Source organism: Ceratotherium simum, chromosome X (genome assembly GCF_057802395.1).
Source record: "Ceratotherium simum simum isolate JZ-2026a chromosome X, ASM5780239v1, whole genome shotgun sequence".
Classification (NCBI taxonomy): Eukaryota; Metazoa; Chordata; class Mammalia; order Perissodactyla; family Rhinocerotidae; genus Ceratotherium; species Ceratotherium simum.
The window spans coordinates 60,064,262-60,080,210 of record NC_141940.1 but is presented as its reverse complement, the minus strand read 5'-3'; the positions used below and the strand labels follow the sequence as shown (position 1 = coordinate 60,080,210).

Genomic DNA, 15,949 nt, shown 5'->3' with positions numbered 1-15,949 from the left:
GTAAGGAAAACTCCTCTCCTTCCCCAATGACAGCGATCCTGGGACCAGGACCATGTGGCTCTCAGAGTGAGGGGGGGAGGGGTGGCCGTCTGCGGGAAAACTGTCACTCTCCAAGTTCTCTCACAGCCTATGGGAAAGCCCCATATGGAAGGGACTGAACTAATGTAGGGGTAACTTCATCAAGCTAGAACCCCAGGAGAGCAGATAGCAAGGGAAGAAAGAGAAGCCCCTGGGATTAGGCAGGTGAAAGAAAGAGCCCCTCCCCTCGCCTGGAATACCAGCACGGCCAGTCGGCCAGAGCGCCTGTGGATCGCGGCAGGCTCAGAATACACAGCCTTTGATCCCCCCCAGTGGTGGCAGGTGGAAGCTGCGACTAGACATTTTCAAAATGAGGAAAAATAAGCCCATGCCCTCAAGCACTATGCAAAAATGTGTTAAATCTGCAGACCAGAAGGAAAATGACAAGCACCCAGAAACCAATCCTGAAGGCACAGAAATTTATAACCTAAATGACAGAGAATTCAAAATAGCTATCATAAAAAAGCTCAACAAGTTACAAGAAAATCCAGATAGACAATTCAATGAAATCAGGAACTTCTTCACAAAAGAGATTGAAACTATAAAGAAAAACCAACCAGAAATGTTGGAGATGAAAAACACAATGGAGGAGATAAAGAAAAATCCGGAAACTTTAAAGAACAGAGCTGACAATATAGAGGAAAGAATTATAAATATTGAGGATAGTAATGCAGAAACGCTCCAGATGGAGGAGGAGAGAGAACTAAGACTACAAAGAAATGAAGAAATTCTCCGAGAAATATCCGCCTCAATTAGGAAATGCAATATAAGGATTACAGGTATTCCAGAGGGAGAAGTGAGGGAAAAAGGAGCAGAGAGCTTCTTCAAAGAAATAATAGCTGAGATCTTCCCAAACCTGGGGAAGGAGCTGGAAACACAAGTGAAGAAAGTCAACAGATCTCCTAAACATATCAACATGACAAGACCCTCCCAAGGCATATAGTAGTAAAGCTGGCAAGTCAATGATAAAGAAAAAATGTTAAAGGCTGCAAGACAAAAAAAAATAACATACAAAGGATTTCCTATCAGTCTCTCAGCCAATTTCTCGGCAGAAACTTTACAGGCTAGGAGAAAGTGGAATGATATATTCAAAGTTCTGACAGACAGAAACTTGCAGCCAAGAATACTCTATCCAACGAAAATATCCTTCAGATATGATGGAGAAATAATAACTATCCCAGATAAACAAAAGCTAAGGGAGTTCATTGCCACAACACCGCCACTACAAGAAATACTCAAGAAGGCCCTCATGCCTGAAAAAAAAGAAGAAAAAGGGGATACAAAGCTTTGAGCAAGGAGAAAAACAGGTAGACACGACCAGAAAAATGGCAGCTTTCTATCAGAATAGGTTGGCAAACACTTAATTATAACATGAAAGATTAAGGGAAGCAAAACACCAAAAATAAATAACCTCATCACTTAAGACACAAACTCACAATACAAGATGGAATAAGTTGTGACAACAATAACTTAGAAGGGAAAGAGGTAAGGGATGGAATCTACTCAGTCTGAGGAAATAAGAGGCCATCAGAAAATGGACTATCTCATCTATGAGATTTTTTATACAAACCTCATGGTAACCACTAAACAAATAATCAGAACAGAGTCACATATGATAAACAAAGAGAAAACTAAGAAAACCATCATACAGAATCACCAAACTGAATTAGTAGTCTGAAACACACGGGATGAGAAACAAAGGAAATGCAAAAGACTGGAAAATGAGTGATAAAATAGCAAAATTAAGCCCTCATATACCAGTAATCACTCTAAATGAAAATGGATTGAATTCTCCAATCAAAAGACATAGAGTGGTGGGATGCATTAAAAAACAAGATCCAATAATATGCTGCCTCCAGGAAACACATCTCAGCTATAAAGGCAAACACAGGCTCAGAGTGAAAGGATGGAAGACAATACTTCAAGCTAATGGCAAACAAAAGACAGCAGGTGTTGCCATATTTGTATCAGACAAAGTAGACTTGAAGATAAAATAGCTAATGAGAGACAAGAAGGGGAATATATAATGATAAAAGGGACACTCCACCAAGAAGACATAACACTTATAAATATATATGCACCCAACACAGGAACACCAAAGTACATAAAGCAACTATTAACAGACCTAAAAGGAGATATTAACAACAACACAACAATAGTAGGGGATCTTAACACCCCACTTACATCAATGGATAGATCATCCAGAGAGAAATTCAATAAGGAAATAGTGGACTTAAATCAAAAACGAGACGAGATGGACTTAATAGATATATTATAGAGAGAGCACTCCATCCAAACACAGCAGATTACACATTCTTCTCAAGCATGCATGGAACATTCTCAAGGATAGACCATATGCTGGGAAACAAGGCAAGCCTCTATAAATTTAAGAAGATTGAAATCATAACAAGCATCTTTTCTGACCATAATGCTATGAAACTAGAAATCAACTACAAGAACAAAACTGTGCAAGTGACAAAGATGTGGAGACTAAACAACATGCTACTGAACAACCAATGGATCATTGAAGAAATCAAAAAATATCTGAAGACAAATGAAAATGAAAATACACCATACCAATACATATGGGATGCAGCAAAAGTGGTCCTGAGAGGGAAACTCATAGCAATACAGGCCCACTTTAACAAACAAGAAAAATCCCAAATAAGCAACCTTAAACTACACCTAACAGAATTAGAAGAAGAAGAACAAACAAAGCCCAAAGTCAGCAGAAGGAGGGAAATAATAAAAATTGGAGCAGAAATAAATGAAATTGAAACCAAAAATCAGTAGAAAGGATAAATGAAACAAAAAGCTGGTTCTATGAGAAGATAAACAAAATTGAGGAACCCTTAGCCACACTCACTAACAACAAAAGAGAGAAGGCTCCAATAAATAAAATTAGAAATGAAAGGGAAGAAATTACAACAGATACCACAGAAATACAAAGGATTGTAAGAGAATACTATGAAAAACTATATGCCAACAAATTGGATAATCTAGAAGAATATTCATACCACCTCCCAAAATTGAATCCAGAAGAAATAGAGAATCTGAATAGACCAATCACAAGTAAAGAGATTGAAATAGTAATCAAAAACGTCCCCAAAAATAAAAGTCCAGGACCAGATGGCTTCTCTGGAAAATTCTACCAAACATTCAAAGAAGATTTAATACCTATCCTTCTCAAACTACTCCAAAAAATAGAGGAAGATTCGTAACACATTCTATGAGGCCAATAACACCCTGATACCAAAGCCAGACAAGGACAATACAAAGAAGGAAAATTACAGGCCAATATCACTGATGAACAAAGATGCAAAAATCCTCAACAAAATATTCGCAAACCGAATACAGCAATACATTAAAAAGGTCATACACCATGATCAAGTGGGATTTATACCAGGGAAACAGCGATGGTTCAACATCTGCAAATCAATCAATGTGACACCCCACATTAACAGAACGAGGAATAAAAACCACATGATTATCTCAATAGATGTAGAGAAAGCATCTGACAAGATCCAACAGCCATTTATGATAAAAACTCTCAACAAAATGGGTATAGAAGGAAAGTACCTCAACATAATAAAAGCCATATATGACAAACCCACAGCCAACATCATACTCAACAGGGAAAAACTGAAAGCCATTCCTCTGAGAATAGGAACAAGACAAGGGTGCCCACTCTTGCCATTCTTATTCAACATAGTACTGGAGCTTTTGGCCAGAGCAATTAGGCAATGCAAAGGAATAACCGGAATCCAAATAGGCAAAGAAGTGAAACTCTTGCTGTTTGCAGATGACATGATTTTATATATAGGAAACCCTAAAGAATCCATTGGAAAACTATTAGAAATAATGAACAACTACAGCAAAGTTGCAGGGTACAAAATCAACTTAACAAAAATCAGTTGCATTTCTATACTCTAATAACGAACTAACAGAAAGAGAAGTCAAGAAGACAATCCCATTTACAATCACAACAAAAAGAATAAAATATCTAGGAATAAATTTAACCAAGGAAGAGAAAGACCTACACAATGAAAACTATAAGACATTGTTGAAAGAAATCGATGATGACATAAAGAAATGGAAAGATATCGCATGCACATGGATTGGAAGAATAAACATATTTAAAATGTCCATACTACCTAAAGCAGTCTATAGATTCAGTGCAATCCCAATCAGAATCCCAATGACATTCTTCACAGAAATAGAACAAAGAATCCTAAAATTCATACGGGGCAACAAAAGAACCCAAATAGCTAAAGCAATCCTGAGAAAAAAGAACACAGCTGGAGGCATCACAATCCCTGACTTCAAAATATACTACAAAGCCATAATAATTAAAACAGCATGGTACTGGTACAAAAACAGACACACAGACCAACGGAACAGAATTGAAAGCCCAGAAATAAAACCGCAGATCTACGGACAGCTAATCTTCGACAAAGCAGCTAAGAACATACAATGGAGAAAGGAAAGTCTCTTGAATAAATCGTGCTGGGAAAACTGGACAGCCACATGCAAAAGAAGGAAAGTAGACCATTTTCTTTCACCATACACAAAAATTAACTCAAAATGGATCAAAACTTGAAGGAAAGACCGGAAACTATAAAACTCCTGGAAGAAAACATAGGCAGTACATTCTTCGACGTTGGTCATAGAAGGATCTTTTCAAATTCCATGTCTACTCGGACAAGGGAAACAAAAGAAAAAATAAACAAGTGGGACTTCATCAGGCTAAAGAGCTTCTGCAAGGCAAAGGAAACTAGGATCAAAATGAAAAGACAACCTACCAGCTGGGAGAAAATACTTGCAAATCATATATCTGACAAGGGGTTAATCTCCAAAATATATCAAGAACTCACACAACTGAACAGCAAAAAAACAAACAACCTGATCAAAAAATGGGCACAGGCTATGAACAGACATTTCTCCAAGGAAGATATACAGATGGCCAACAGCCACATTAAAACATGTTCAACATCACTAATGATCAGGGAATGCAAATCAAAATTACACTAAGATATCACCTTACACCTGTTAGAATGGCTATAATCACCAAGACAAAAAATAACAAATGTTGGAGAGGTTGTGCAGAAATGGCAACCCTAATTCACTGCTGGTGGGAATGCAAACTGGTGCAGCCTCTATGGAAAACAGTATGGAGATTCCTCAAGAAATTAAAAATAGAAATACCTTATGATCCAGCTATCCCACTACTATTTATCCAAAGATCCTGAAATCAACAATCCAAAGAGGCTTATGCACTCCTATGTTCGTTGCAGCATCATTCACTATAGCCAAGAGGTGGAAGCAACCAAGTCCCTCGACTGATGATTGGATAAAGAAGATGTGGTATATATATACAACGGAATACTGCTCAGCCATAAAAAAAGACAAAATCGTCCCATTTGCAACAACATGGATGGACATGGAGGGTATTATGTTAAGCAAAATAAGCCAGACAAAGAAAGACAAACACCACGTGATTTCACTCATATCTGGAAGATAAACTAACACAGACAGAGAGAACACTTTGGTGGTTACCAGGGGGAAGGGTGTTGGGTAGTGGGCACAAGAGGTGAAGGGATGCATTTATATGGTGACTGACAATAATATACAACTAAAATTTCACAATGTTATAAACTATTATGACATCAATAAAAATTAAATAAATAAAAGGGTTAAACTACAGATTAGTCACATGTGAAGAGAATTAATAAACTGGAAAACAGATCTTAATACAGTACTCAGAATGCAGCCAGAATGACAAAGGGTCAGAAAATACGACAGGGAGATTAAAAAATATGGAAGAGAGAATGCTAAGTTCTAAAACATATCGATTTGGGGTTCCAAAAAGATGAGAAGAGAGATAATAGAGGAGAAACAATATCTGCAAAGATATTGGCTGATAATTTTCCAAAGTGATAAATGACAATTCACAGACAGAGGAAATACAATGTAGTCGTTTGAACCAAATGGAATTGTAGGTCAAAATGGTTTAATATTGTTAATTTCATATGGTTCAACATATACCAAGCTAGAAAAATAGAAAGAAACCAACACCCAAATTCACTATAGTGAAAATGCGGAACTCCAAAAACAATCTTAAAAACAGTCTAAAGAGAAGAGAGATATTACTTATAAAGAAATGACAATTAAGCTGACATCAAACTTTTCAACAGCAAAAATGGAACTCAAATGACAGTGGAATAAAATTTTCAAGTGCTGAGAGAAATGAATTGCCAACCTAGGAATGTTTACTTAGCAAATCTTCACTCAAGACAAAGGCAAAAAAAGTTATTTTCATATACACACAAACTAGGAAGCATTTACTAACAACAGATGTAAACTAGAGGAACTTTTTAAATTACACACTTCAGAAGGAAGGAAGAGACTCCTGTTAATAGGACTCATCCTGCTTCGTAGAAAACAGAGACTGTCAGATGGGATTAAAAACATCTAATAATATGCTATTTAGAGCTCTAAATATAGACTCAGACAAGTTGAAAAATAAAGAGATGGAGAAGGATGTAACAGGCAAAGAATAAAAAGCTGGAGTAGCTGTTTGAATACCAGGCAAAGTAGACTTTAAGAAAAAAATGCATTATTAGGGATGGAGAAAGTCAGCAGATAGTGTAAAATATTAAATTCATCAGGAAGATTAAAGAATTATAAATTGATATGACCTTAATAAGTTTCTCAAAATACATATAAGGTAAAAATTGATAGAAATTATAGGGAGAAATTGACAAATCAAACATTATAATGGGAGATTTCAAAACACGTTACTCTATTATTGATAGATCAAAGAAAAAAATCCTCAATAAAAATAAAGTTTGAAAATTACAACTCAAAGCTTGACTTATTAGACTCCAAGACCAATAATTAGAGAACCCTGTACCCAACCACTAGATAAACACATTTGTCTCGAGCACACATGGAAACATAACAAAAATTGACATACTAAGTCATAAAATAAAGTTCAAAGAATTAGTACCATAAAAACATATTTTCTAGACACAATACAATTAAATTAGATGGTAAGAGCAGAAGAATCAAGGAAATTAGCTATTTTAAGACACCTCATAATAACTCATGGGTCAATGAAGAAATGATAACAGAAATAAAGATACTTAGGACTAAAAGATAATGAAAATAATACCTAATAACTGTGTAAGATTCAAAACAGTAGTTAGAACTTTATCATCTTAAATGCTTTTATTAGAAGATTTTAAAAGATGAACATTTAACTCATTGGGTTTCAGCCTAAGAACTGGCAAGGGTGAGGAGGGATGAGCTCAACAACAACCCAAGGAAAGCAAAATAAAGGATTAATAAAGAATAGAAATTAATGAACTAGGACACAAAGCTAAAATAGAGAGAATCAAAAACCCAAAAGTTGATTCTTTGAAAACATAACTGACTGTGAAAGTTGTCCAAGGTTACATGGCTAATAAATGAAGGCATCAGGATTTAAATCTAGGCAGTCTGTCTCCAAAGTCCAGGTTCTTAACTACTATGTTCTACTACCCCTAAAAGTGTTAAGTATAAAAGAAAAGATTGCTATATTTGACTACATTAATCTTAATGACCTCCATGCATCATAAATACCATAAGGCAAGATACATGCGACACATATAACTAAGAAAAGATTAGTATTCAGAATGTATAAAAACTCCTCCAAATCAATAAGAAAAAAATAACCCAATAGACAAATGGGCAAAAGACACTAACAAACATTTCTCAGAAGAGAAAACATGAATAGCCAATAACCATATAAGACAACACTCATCCTCAAAAGTAATCTGGGAAATACAAAATAAAAATACAATGTGATGATATTTTATCTGAGTAAGATTGACAAAAACTAAAAATTATGATAATACCAAACGTTGGCAAAGATGTAGCACTACGGGAATTCTTACGTACTGCTAGGGGGATGTAAACTGGTACAACTCTCTGGAGAAACAATTGGGCACTATCTTGTATGAACACTCATATATCCCATGATTGGGAATTCCACTCCTAGATATTTATCCTAGAGAGACTCTTGACATGTATATCCTGAAACAAACACAGGATGTTAATAACAGCAAAAAACTGGAAACATCCTGTGTCCATCAACAGAAAAATGGAAAAATAAATCGTGGTGTATTCACAATGGAATACTATATAGAATGAAAATAAGTTAACTATATTTATACACAACAAGGATGATGCTTTGAAACATAATTTTGAGTGGGTAAAGGAATTTACAGTATGATTCTATTTTATAAAGCTCAAAAACATGACAAACTGAATATATCATTTAGGTAGGTATGTAGGCAGACAAATAGATTGATTATAAAAGAGTAGGACAACAAAGTACATGTTTGCAAATATTAAATCTTCAATAAATCTCATTTTCGTCTTTCTAATTTTCATCTGTTATTCAAGTATCACCTTAAGAAGAGACAAGAGAACCAACGCCAGTCTTACCTGCAGAAACACTGAGGGAGCTCTCCTTGGCCATATAAAGGAAACAAAAATGGAGTGTTGCCATACCGGCCAAGGCAGTGAAGAAAGTTTTTGGTAGCTTTGAGACCATCTATGGTACTGCTGGCTGTCTCCGATGTCATTGCAATTGAATGCAGGACAAAATATTGGAGGTTGGGGGTTAATTTTTGAGTTTTTAAATACTCAGAAAATGTAATCTCCTCGTAGGCTATGATAAGAAAGATGAAAATTTATCAATTAAAATCAGAACCAAACTTCAATTTAAAACGACTGCACAAAAATAAGATCAAATCTGCTTAAAACACTTGGCAAAGGACACAGGTGGTAATATTATTACATTTTAGACAGAAACCATTGATTTTTGGGGGGAAAAAATCCACTACAAACAACCTCACTATCCTAATTGGACTGATGGCACAATTTTTAAGCTTTAATTTTTGTTTAGTATTTTACAGATTTAAAAAACTAGAAAAGCAGTAAATAATTCATTAACCATCACAATATGTTTCCACGGTTGGCAATAATCTTACTTAATTATCATTAAAACTGCAGAATGCCAATAATTGCACTCTGAAATATTAAATGTGACAAATGACAATTTTTTAGTGAAAATGATAGAGTAATACTTGATTTTTTTGAAATATATATTTCTTACTAAAACTAGGAACAATGAACTATGGCTAAAAAGTAATGAAAGTAATTTCTGTATGGCTAGTGGAATCAATCTTACTGCCATATAATCACACATCAAAACATAAGGGACCTGTAAAAACTTCTTTAAACCAAGATCAGAATAAAATTTAATTGGACTGCAAGTAGTAGGAAATGTAACTCCATGACAAAAGACAAAAGCTTTATAGAAATATATTAACAAATAAAAATTATAAAAATTTACTGAGAGAATATAAGTTTGCACCACTGTGGAGAACAATTTGGTAGCATCTAATGGACTTGAAGGTTTAAGAGCAAGAGCATTTTTAAATATTCTATCCAGTAAAAAAAAAAAATACTGCTGTATTTCTCATTGTAACTTTATAAATGAATTATCAATAGTATATTCCTATTTTGGATAACTTTTACTTAATGTATAAGGCTCTGATACTAACGTGGTGTATTCAATTCTCAACAAACTGTGAAGTAACTGGCCACAGATCACACAGTGAGATGAGTCAAAGCCAAGACTAGAAACCATGTCCTAATCCAGTGGTTCCCTCTCATACCATCCATCCTCTTTTTTTTTTAATCAATCAAAATGAACCAGTTGACAGCAGTATTTAATTAACAAGAATAAACACTGTGATAATGAAAATGTTCTATAGCTGCACTGTAGCCACAATAGCCAATAGCCATGTGTGGCCACTGAGCACTTGAAATGTGGCTAGTGTGACTGAGGAACTGAATTTTAAAGTTTATTTAATTTTAATTTTTTTTTTTTTTTTGGTGAGGAAGATTGGCCCTGAGCTAACACCTGTTGCCAATCCTCTTCTTTTTGCTTGAGAAAGAATGGCCCCAGGCTAACATCTGTGCCCATCTTCCTCTATTTTGTAGGTGGGATGCCACCACACATGGCTTGATGAGTGGTGCACAGGTCCACATCCGGGATCCAAACCCAGGAACCCTGGGCTGCCTAAGCGGAGCGTGCAAACTTAACCACTATGCGACTGGGCCGGCCCCTAATTTTAATTAATTTAAATTTAAAAAGCTACATGTTGCTAATGACTAACCAATTGGATAATGCAGAGTAAAAATGTATTTTAGAAGAGTAGCTCACTACATCAGAGCAAGCATATTAATAAGAAAGCTCAAATAATTGGAGAACACAATTTAACGAAAAACAGTACCTTTATACTCCTCAGGATGTTCCTCATACTCCATACAAAATGTAAGAAACTTCATTAGCATTCGCTTTTCTACCATAGTAAGTTGTTTGCTGTTAAAGACATCTGCTCTGGAACAAGGAACCTGAGAAACATGACTTTAAGTTAAAAAACTGCTTCCTAGTGATACAAGGATTCCAAATTACATTTTTTTCTCTCAGTATAAGAATACTATTATTTCCATTCTAGTCAGGCTGTTTCATGTTACCTTCCACCAGTACTAATGGCATCTCTGTTGACTTCAGAGCTAATTAACTCGTGAAGTCTTTTATTTAATTCTGCCAAGCTGCTCCTTATACCATTACAAGACCAATGGCATGTCACCCCTAACTGGGAGCAAATGACAGCTCAAATCTACCAGTGCTGCCTGAAATTAACACTTTCCCAAGACCAACATCAAGCTGCAGAATAACTCAAGAAAAAATTAATACTAGACTTTTTAATTGAGCAATCTCTCACTATTTACATTTGTAAATCACCATGCAGGATTGGAATTTGCTGCTTTACCAGGAAAATAACAATCTTATTTGCTTATCTTCCAAAACAAATCATAATAAACAATTGAGCTCATACCCAGTTACAATACTTGATCAGCACAGTACCTGTTCCACTCTTCCTTCTCGAAATGCAAGAATCCTGGTAATATTTTTGAACTCTGCATACCGGCTAACATTAGATTTGATTAAAAGATCAATTAGCAATCCCCGAGAATATAGCAGCTGTACAAAGAAAATATTTTAGAGGATGAAATAAAAGTGGAAACAGTGGAAAAAACTGATAAGCACTAAACAAAGATATATAATTTTGTTACATTTTAAATTATTTGTACAAAGCATTAAACCTATTAATATTATAATACATAACAATTTATTACAGATTCACAATTGATCATCTGAAATTCAAAATCCAAAAAACTCTGGAATCCAAAGTTTTTTCATAACTGGGTTGGCAAAAAAAACTTGATCCAAACTGATATAAGGCTCTTCTCTGTTTATCCCACTGAAAGTAAATATTTATATATTTGGCTTCAGAAATATTAATATGTTTAATTATAGAGTACCTACTCAGACACTGCTAAGAATGTAACATAATATGTAGCATATGTACTTCATTACTTTCTAAAATATTTTCTTTAATCTGAATCACAGAACACAGCAGGTCCCAAGGGTTTTGGATAAGGGGCTGTAGCCTTCTATAAGGCCAAGTGGTTATTAAGAAGAAACCAGCTTGCTGGCCCTCCTCATTGACCACGAAAGAAAAAGACTGGGTATGCATTTCCACCAAAGAGTCAAATTACAAGATCCTTCTGTAGTTCCAGCAGTCTAGATTTATATGAGACATGTCTTTCTCCAGAAGCGAGGATGATCGTTATTGCCAGCATACATGTGAGGGACTGATTTAATTTTTCAACATCTCCCTCATAACCAATATCAGAAAGACAAAAACAATTTCAACAGTATTATCTAGTATGTTTTAAATTTAACCATATGGTTAAATGCAACAGATTTGGCTATTTCCTATATTGAGATACCTTTAGGTGACTATAACTCGATAAATGTTAAAAATGTAAGTGTTACATCTGTAATAAGGGGGAAAAGTAAAGAAAAAAATTAGCTTACTACGAAGAAAATGGGAATTTCAAAAATTGATCTAAACCATTAGTCTGAGTATCCAAGAGGTCAATAAAGACTTTCTGTAAATCAATATCAGTTCGGCAAATTTCTATAAACTATTATATTAGCCCAGCGTTGTGTAGAAGAAACAAAACTGACATCGAGGTTTTTGAAACTAATCCAATTACCCTGACTAAATACGGCATGTTACTTTATTACCTTCAGCCTAATACACTATACAACTGATACAGCCCATGTTTTTAAGAACATATTGCCAAGTCTTAATTCCATAATTATAATAAAAAACAAGTACTTCCAATACTTCATTTGTTTAAAAACACAAATACTCATAATTCAATGATTCCTCAGTAGTCATAATTTCACAAATATTAATATATCAAACAAAATATATTTTCACTTAATAAGATCTAATAAAGCTTAAGATTTAATGCCAGTTTAAAAAAATAATGCATTTAAGATATTACTGAAGAGCAAAAACACATTTCAATTAAAACTACACTAAACTTTTGTCTGAAGATTAGAATTAACAAATATGTACCATATTTAAACCTAAGCCTCTTTTTCACCACTCTAAGTGATCTGCCACAGCAATATCACAGTGGTGAGAGGCTCAATACTTCAATCTGATTAAAATAATAGGAACTAGATTTAATAATTAACAATTTTTGCTTTACTTGGCATGTTGGTTCCATAATTATTAAGGGTATGGACTTTATTAGAAATGAGTTTTAATTGTAAGAATATCATCTTTGATCATCTTCTCTATTAGTCTAAACAGTATAATACTATCAAGTATTTTATTTAACTAACCTACTCTGAGCTATAACATTACTGTTTAAAAGACTGTATACCTGGATGTGTTTTGTAAACTGTAAAGCACTACTTGTCAGTTTTACCATGATGATTTTGAGACAGAATGCATGTAGAAATGTCAAGTAGTTTGGAGATATCAAACCAGACTTTAGGAAAGAGGTAGGGCTTCAGATACTCGGCAACCACCCTAAACTTAGATGTATAACCACAATTATTAGAACAGGTAGAATTTCCAAGGAGTTACTGATTGCCAATATCATGGAATACACTTCTTTCCACACAGTATGCACTCAATAAATGTTCATTAAATGACTAACATTTAAAAAAATGATACTAAGCCTCTTGTATTGCTATGGTTATACGTTCTTTAGCTATTCCTGCTTTTGTAGGAGTACCATAAATTATTATTGGTTATTTTTTAAATGTATGAGCCCATGGAAACTATGCAGGACAAAGTACAACTGCCTTGACTCCTCCAGACACATTTGTTTATAATTTACCCTAAGAGAACCACTACTATTAACCATTTGAACTCATGAAAATGCCCAGAAATCTCTTCAGAGTCTCCTCAAATGTCTCAGCATCTAATTCAACTATCTTCCTCTCCACCACAACCAGTATTCACTTTCTTATACAAGTAGTTTCCTACACTAATTCCAAAAATTGAAACAGTACCTTCTTCTATCGTTTTCCTTTGCAAGATTTATACTGTATTTCAGCTACCATAAGGGTTAGACATTTTTATGACCTAGCCTTGATTCTTAACCATCACTTATATCATTGTTTAAGTTAGGCACTCCAAATTCCAAGTAACTAATTCAAGATCAAATTTTCAGAACAAAGCCCATTTGTTACTTGACTACTTCAGTTTTTTGTTTTGTTTTTTTCAAACTTATTTCCTGCTCACGAGAATAGGAAGACTATTAGTGAGCTATGATTAAACTTCCACCCAGAAATCAATAGCCAACGTAACATGGTAAGAATGATAGATTTCAAAGCATGGCAGGGTCAAAGTAGATGGAGAAGGTGGAACAGACAGTACAGAAATATGAAGTAGGACCAAGGCAGTAGCCAACTCACACCAGGCTAGAATCAGACAGAGAGAGCTATGTGATAGAAAGAAACAACGGCTAGTAAAAAGATATTCATATTTTCAGGCATCACATTCAAAGAGAGCAGCAGTATGAGGGCATGGGATTGTACCAGCAAAATGTGAGGAGCATGCATTAGCCCCTCTCTTTATCCTATAACATGGAACTTCAGGAGAGCACATTAAATTGAAAACCCTACTTTTGAGTCTGATGTTATTCACTGCTGTCTCCTACTTCTCTCCAATTTCTGATTGTTTGCCCTCATCTTACGAATTTGGTTTCTGTTTCTTTCTACTTTCACCCAGCCCTATATTGTAATCCTTTAAGGCCATTATCCTTTATCTTCCTGGTTTTCTATTCTTTTGCACTAAATTAGTCTTGCTTCCTATAAACCCAATGCAACATTGTACCCTCTTAAGACTCAGGGACCTCCTCTGAAGTCACGCTTACCTAACATTAGAGCTAAGGATGCAAACATAACGGAAGACAATAGAATAGCAGTCTTCCCAGCCTCCCCGCCCCCACTACCATTACATTATCCTCCGAAGCCCTCACACCTGAACAGATGATTTTCAAAAATGCATTGGTTCATTCAGAATGTTGATCATCATACAGAAGTTAAAAGTTATTATATATAAGGGCTAAAAAAAAGTTCATTTAATAGATTGATTATAAATAACATGGATCTGTAATTAGGTTTGCTAGAATTTTTCTCTTGATAGAATTCATAGTGTCCATGCAGTAGGAGAATATTAAGGTGGACTATGTGCTCCAGTACAAAAGTATCCTTGTGATACAGTACTGAGCATTTTTATTGTGTTTTGAACCTATATTTAAAGAATATTTTAACTGAATTATAAACTGCTGGCCACTATCTCTTTATAAAACAAACGTTCTATACTAAGAGAGTAAAAATATGAAAATTGGGTTTATGGGCCCAGATGCTATTTTAAATCAATTAAAAATTAGTGTTGCTATACGATAAGATGGGTAAAATTGGTACTTACCTTTGATACCAAATCAATGTTAAATCTCCTGCCTTCTTTAATGATCTGCGAGTAGGTAATCCTACTTTTCTTTGGTTGTTCTGCCGTGTCTTCTACTGGAGGCACATTTTCACTTGTTTCCTCTTCTGAAGTTGACAGCACACAAGTTTTATCATCACGATGGTTTTCCTTCTCCCCTGTTGCTTCGACATCATTTACTTCTAGAGCACTCTCTGGATCACTGCTTGGAGTTTGTTCTGCAGGCATTTCACAGCTCGTAGTGCTTAATGACTCATCTTCTGTAGGCAGGCAAGCAGAATCTGCAGCTTCTGTGGAGTTCACAGATGTCACAGAAGCGTGATTTTTCTGCAGTGCACCAGCTTCTTCAACATCTTCATGCAAATCCTGACTAATGAGAAATTATAATAATAATCAACACCATGCTTTTGATAATTGTACTTGGCTACATTTTTATATTATTTTAACTTTTAATGGCAATTTTTCTTTCTTTACCCCATTTATCTTATCAAGTTCAGTGTGTGTTTTGCCTTATGTGACCCACACATTAAACATTCATTTGTTAAGGTTTCAGTACAATATGAAACATAATTAAGATCTGAAAAACACACATAAAGACTTCAGTGTTTAGCAGGCCGTATCACACGTCACATTTTTGAGAATTTAACGCAGACAGGGAAATTGTATAGGAAAAAAAAAAAAATCAATCGGGTCCGGCCTGGTGGCGTAATGGTTAGGTTCTTGAGTTCCAATTCAGTGGCCCGGGTATGGCTGGTTCCGATCCTGGGCACAGACCTACTCACTGCTCATCAAGTCATGCTGAGGGCGTCTCACATAGAAGAGCTATAACTCTACAACCATGATACACAACTATGTACTGGGGCTTTGGGGAGAAAAAAGAAAAAAAAAAAGAGGAAAGATTGGCAACAGATGTTAGCACAGGG

The 15,949-nt window shown here is 35.0% G+C and overlaps 1 protein-coding gene across 4 annotated transcripts in view; it reads right to left on the bottom strand.

The window, feature by feature from the left end:
- Positions 1–15,949, bottom strand: part of CHM (CHM Rab escort protein) — a 167,393-nt gene that overhangs the window by 80,771 nt on the left and 70,673 nt on the right. For 3 of the 4 annotated variants that reach the window (XR_015550394.1, XM_004436750.3, XM_087426664.1), the window contains exons 5-8: positions 15,009–15,396; positions 11,066–11,182; positions 10,428–10,548; positions 8,569–8,794 (exon numbers count right to left, since the gene is read on the bottom strand). Coding sequence is in view for 3 of the 4 variants with exons in the window: in XM_004436750.3 (XP_004436807.1) it covers positions 8,569–8,794; positions 10,428–10,548; positions 11,066–11,182; positions 15,009–15,396 (852 nt within the window). In the remaining variant the exon portion in view is untranslated. The remainder of the gene's footprint in view (positions 1–8,568; positions 8,795–10,427; positions 10,549–11,065; positions 11,183–15,008; positions 15,397–15,949) is intronic. The other variant, XM_087426663.1, reaches the window with a different exon arrangement.